At 26.0% G+C, this 6,326-nt stretch overlaps 1 protein-coding gene across 1 annotated transcript; it reads right to left on the bottom strand.

Moving 5' to 3' along the window:
- Positions 1-230: 230 nt before the first annotated feature.
- Positions 231-6,037, bottom strand: LOC119600637. The gene is made up of 6 exons (XM_037951020.1): positions 6,030-6,037; positions 3,167-3,400; positions 2,948-2,964; positions 1,973-2,172; positions 741-1,018; positions 231-679 (listed from the first exon to the last, which is right to left on the bottom strand). The coding sequence occupies exons 1-6, from the start codon at positions 6,035-6,037 to the stop codon at positions 409-411; spliced, it is 1,008 nt and encodes a 335-aa protein (XP_037806948.1). The 3' UTR covers positions 231-408.
- Between the last annotated feature and the right edge of the window lie 289 nt (positions 6,038-6,326).

The raw sequence follows: 6,326 nt of genomic DNA, 5'->3' as shown, positions 1-6,326 counted from the left end.
GGTATGACCTCACATTGTGCGGACGGCGGACATTTCTACCAATATAGACACATATTCTTGATTTTTTCGCGGATGTTATTTACAACGTTATATACATAAGTATATATATTTGTTATAAATACATATATTTTTGTAATAACTAAATGTATAGACTTTTCTGTGTAAAAATTGTCCAATGTTAAAAAGTTTAGAATCAATGATAAAACAAAAGGAAAGTCATAATGGTTTATATTAAACATACATCTTTTATTTATTTAAAAATTGTATACAGATAATTATAAATAATTTATTTATTATGTACATACATTTATAATGCAATTTGTAAATAATCGTTTGATTAGATTTTTATTTTTTTTACATAAAAAAAAACATTAAATAATATTAAAAACAAGCAACAAATATCTACAATTATAACAAACTTAACAATTTCGTTGAAAAGGCCAAAACAAATATTAGCCACAGATAACTATAGTTTAGAGAATTTCTACCTACAGCCGATCTAACAGTACTGGCGGTAAGATTTAGATTAATGCCTTCAAATGTAATGAAACAATAAAAATCATCAGCATCGTCATCGGTATTTTGAGCGATGGCGGTCATGGACGCATCATAATAATCATTATTAAGCTTTTCTATGCGTGTTTCATTACTAGACAAAACAATACTCTCATCGGGAGATCTGTAGTAAATATGTAAATTCTATATGTTATAAAATTTTGTTATTTAAGTTAAATACTTACACTAAATGTATTCTGGGCCGGGGAAATATGTTTGTTACTTTACATTCTAAATAGGTTTCATTTTGTACGGGATGATTGTCAAACACAAATGTACTGTTACTAATATCAACCACATGTAATTCCTTTTCCATGGCTTTTGAGTCACGATCTGTTTGCACTAAACATTTATAAGTGCCGCTTAATTCGATTGAGGGATTGATTAGTGTTAAGCCACGATACTCATGGTTTTTATCCGACGATGTGGTTTCGATTTCTCCAATATGATGCCTGAAGTAGCGCTGTAATTAATAAAATATTTTTTATTCATTTTATATTTCATTGTTATTATTGCCCTGTCAAATTAAATGTTTAAAATCTTTTTTTTTTAAGAAATGTCTACTTTTGGTCCTTCATGCCGCGTATCGTTATCTTAAAATGTAGTAAGATGTTATTATTCTTATTATTATTTATTTAGCAAATGCCACCTCCCCATTATTGTTTGTAGTTATTTTCTTTGCAATATATAAAAAATATTAGTTTCACTCAAAATGCTGCCATTTGTTTAATATTTTGAACATTTTAAAATGAGATCATTCATTTGTACAATATGCATGCAGTTAAAATTGTGGTATTTTTAACATAAAAAAACTTTTTTCGCGTACTTTATATTTAAATGGAAAACTAAAACTAAATGTGGAAGAAATATTAAAAACGTTTTAGCTAAAAATGAATCAAGTCCAAAAGTATGCACTGAATAAATCAATCGATTGCCTTATATGTTCTTGTCCTGACTCTAGCTATAAGAATAAGGAAAACGATATTACGATAAAATGTACGAACCATTTAGCATAAGACTGGACTACCTCAACGATTACATCTGGCACTGTAATTGCATCGGAAATAGTAACATCTGATTGCACCGAATCTGGATGAGTCTTTTACTACTTTATCTCACTTTACCTCCTCTTCTATCTATCTATCTATCTATCTATCTATCTATCTATCTATCTATCTATCTATCTATCTATCTATCTATCTATCTATCTATCTATCTATCTATCTATCTATCTATCTATCTATCTATCTATCTATCTATCTATCTATCTCTCTATCTCTCTATCTCTTGTTAGTAATTAATAAACACAAGAACTAATGGGACGAATTTAAAAATTTCAATTTCAAAATGTCCGATAGTTGGCTGAACTGCTGAAGCGAAAACTTTAAAACTATAGATCTTTAATAAAAATTCTTACCAGCGCTGCAGGGGGTTTACCACGTATCCATTGATATATATTGTTGTTATCCTTAAACCATTTGACAACTAAATAGGAGGGATCTTCTTCCAGTTCATAATTACAATCCAATTTAATAGGTTCCATATCATCGTCGTCGTCTCTTTGGATTTTAACCAAGTCTGGTACCTCAATGTCGTGTAAAACAAGGCAATTTATGACTGAAATATAATAAAACATTAAAAAAATATATATAAAACTTAAATATATATTGTGGCTCTTCTGAGAATATTTCTTTATTGTAACGGTATACATAATGACAGTTTACGTACTATATATAAATATTGTTTTAACAGGCAGTTAAAAGAAGTTTCTTGAAAATTGAGAATTTGTAGTAAACAAGTGAAAGCGAACAATTTATAGTTTAAATATAGTTTTTAATAGTTTTTTCCAAGGACTCTTTTCTAACCCTCTAACAAACTTTTTACATTATCTCGCAAATCATAGTTTGCATACTCATACATATTTTAAATTTATATTTTTTATATCACATATGGCCAAATATTGTTATGAATCACTTTAATAATAAACACATACACACTCGTTTTCTTTAAATAAAACTTAATTTCATTTTCGTTATAAATTAGCCAAGACAAGACAAAAAATAACTTTTTATTTAAATTATAAAAAGTAAAACTAAAGGAAAATATTAAAAGGAAATCAATCACTAATTTTCTTTTTTATAAAAAAATTAAATTTTCAAAACATATACAAATAATATTTGTTAGTAACTTCACCAATTATGTTTAATTTTCTTATTTATTTTAAATATTTTTCTTAGCAAATCTCGAAAATTATACACACGTTACAAAATAAAAAAATTATATATATTCAAACTATAGATATTATCCAATGAATGTATGTATAGATATGTAACCATTTGCGTTTTGAAATCAAAAAAAAGAAAACATTGGAAATTTCAAAATCAAATTTTACCTTGAACGTACAAAACACTTAAAATAAGTGAAAATATAAAAAACAATTTCATATTTATTTTTTATTATTTGCCACCACAAAACGAAAATACAATTTAAAAAATAAAATAAATATTTATTTAGTTCTTTTAATTTTAATTTTTATTTATTTTTTAAATTTTATATAAATTATTAAAAACGCAAAATATTGAAAATAGTTGAACTAAATATTTAACCGTACCGAGAAGAATGTATCGAAATGTGAACAACTAAATAACTGAGCGAAAATCGTGTACGATCTTTATGGCGTTTTTGAGTGCGATACAAAAATAACGTATAGTTCGTTCCAATTGGCTGCCCAGCAAAACCGTTTGCACAAACATGACTGACTGGCAATGAGCGCAAAAAAGACAAAGGAGAAGAAAACCTAAAGACAAAAATAAAAAAAAATAAAACACAACTCAAATTTGCTTGCCTACTTGTTTACTTGCTTGCCAGGCGTATAAATTGTGTTTTTGGTCAAAAGGAAGAAGAGTGGATATGGTACGATCGTTTTGTATCTCATGAGTGTCATTTATACAAATACATACAAACATTGTTATAAATTGTACAACAATATGGTTTTGAAGAAAATAGAAAAATAATAATATAATAAAAAAACAAACAAGAAAATTAAACTAAAATAGTATAATGTTTATATTTCATATTTGTGTACAGTTGGGGATGAAATTATTCGAACCCATTACTATTACATATTTGAATTTATTTTGAAGTTTGAATTGCGGTACTTACACTAGTAATTGAGCTCAAATTTAATCATTTTTTTTGCTTTGATTTTTCTCCTTCCATCTATTTATGTCAATATGTCTATGCACCTATCTATCTATCTATCTATCTATCTATCTATCTATCTATCTATCTATCTATCTATCTATCTATCTATCTATCTATCTATCTATCTATCTATCTATCTATCTATCTATCTATCTATCTATCTATCTATCTATATATGTATCTATCTATCTATATATGTATCTATCTATCTATCTATCTATCTATCTATCTATCTATCTATCTATCTATCTATCTATCTATCTATCTATCTATCTATCTATCTATCTATCTATCTATCTATCTATCTATCTATCTATCTATCTATCTATCTATCTATCTATCATCTATCTATCATCTATCTATCATCTATCTATCATCTATCTATCATCTATCTATCTATCTATCTATCTAATCTATCTATCTATCTATCTATCTATCTATCTATCTATCTATCTATCTATCTATCTATCTATCTATCTATCTATCTATCTATCTATCTATCTATATATCTATATATCTATCTATCTATCTATCTATCTATCTATCTATCTATCTATCTATCTATCTATCTATCTATCTATATATGTATCTATCTATCTATATATGTATCTATCTATCTATCTATCTATCTATCTATCTATCTATCTATATATCTATCTATCTATCTATCTATCTATCTATCTATCTATCTATCTATCTATCTATCTATCTATCTATCTATCTATCTATCTATCTATCTATCTATCTATCTATCTATCTGTCTATCTATCTATCTATCTATCTATCTATCTATCTATCTATCTATCTATCTATCTATCTATCTATCTATCTATCTATATATCTATCTTTTTACCTTAATTAAAAAGATATTTTTACGATAAATGATAACTGGTCTTTTTAAATGATATTGTCTTTTAAAATTGAATATGTACGTTAATTTTTATCACCAACTGTAAATATGACTACTTAGGGCCACATATGAAGGTAAATATGTAAAACTAGAAGTAAGTCTATATCTACAATTTATAAATACCTATTATAGTGGTTGTTTCTTTTTTGTACAAAATAGAATCATAGTTTAATGTTTTGAAATTGAATGAATGAAACATGCTCAAATTTAATGGTATCTTAGGTTTTGAGTGAAAAATATCAGCAGTAAGTCAGTCATGCTTTGTTTGCCTTTTACTTTCCACACAATGCACACACATCTGATGAATATGTACATACATTCATGCATACGTTTTTTATCATATTCTACCCCCTTATGTTGCACATGCTGCTGCACATGATCAGTTTGAAATTGAACATGTGTGTATGTTTGTGTAATTAACATTATAAAATTCAACGAACTGATAAACAATAGAACGTGCCACAAACGAAAGGTGTTTTAAGGTTGTCAAGTCATTGAACCATTCATTTTTCTTCAGTAGCTAAATTTTCCTTGTTTTATAATTTGTTTTGTTTTTGTTGTTTTAATTTTTGTATTTTCCATAAATTTTCTTAATTACATGTGTGTTTATTAGATGTGCCCTTAAAAAATAGTTTTCGAGTCAATTTTTACCTAAAACTAACTGTTGACAAATATAAGCTGTATTTGGAAATTGTTTAAAAATTATAGAAATAGAAAGAAATATTCTATAGTAGAGCCACAAAAATGGATAGATATCCAATCAACTATTGATTTCAATACATACCTGTTAAAATTCGGAAATAATCGATTACTTTTCACGTTTTTCTTTGTTCACAACAAGTAAAATATTTAAATCATTTATTCTATTTAAATAGAAAAAATATTTTACAAAATAAAATTAAACTTTTAAAAATTGCCCTACTTACTTACTTATACTTTAAAATTCATAAAAATTTTAAAATTATTTTAAAAACTTCTTAAGTTTGTTGTAATAAAGCCCTTAACAAGTACACATGTACATAAATAAGCTTTTAATAGAGAAAATTAGCGCGATCTTTGATCACTCATGGTTCAGATAAAAATGACATTGTTTTAAGATTTGTAAATAATTCTTTAATCAAATGATTGTTTACAAATATGATCACTTAATCTCCGATTCAAGATGTCAAAATTTTTAAAATTAAAATTTGTTAAAAAAGCGTTAATTCCTAATCTCCTTATATCCCTGATCAAAATGAGTTAAAATCTAAAATCGTTAATAAATGTTTAATTGAGACAAGAAGATCGAACTGTAATCATTAAAATTTCTGAAAAGTTATCTATATAATAGAGGAAGGAAATGAGTTTGATTTGTGATTACTCATACATTCTGTAGTAGATTATCAGATTGACATTTTTGATACACTTTAAACATTTTGAGTTATTTTAAAAACTAAATCATTCGTCCCTTGTTAGAATGTTTTAAATTGATGAATCAAACCAGATTTAGCAAATGTTTATTTATATATGTATATAACAAAAAGTATATCCACTTACCATAAGAGTCCAGTTGCAGTTAAATTTAGAATTTTGACTTCCGTGATTTAAGAACGAATCCACTGTAACATTTTTCAGGAATTTTTTGAAATTAATGCGGAACAGGATTAAAATTTTAAAA

This window comes from Lucilia sericata, unplaced genomic scaffold (genome assembly GCF_015586225.1).
Source record: "Lucilia sericata isolate MDLA Ls3-8-SP2 unplaced genomic scaffold, ASM1558622v1 Contig000118F_arrow, whole genome shotgun sequence".
NCBI classification, from domain to species: Eukaryota; Metazoa; Arthropoda; class Insecta; order Diptera; family Calliphoridae; genus Lucilia; species Lucilia sericata.
This window is presented reverse-complemented; position numbering and strand designations above follow the sequence as displayed.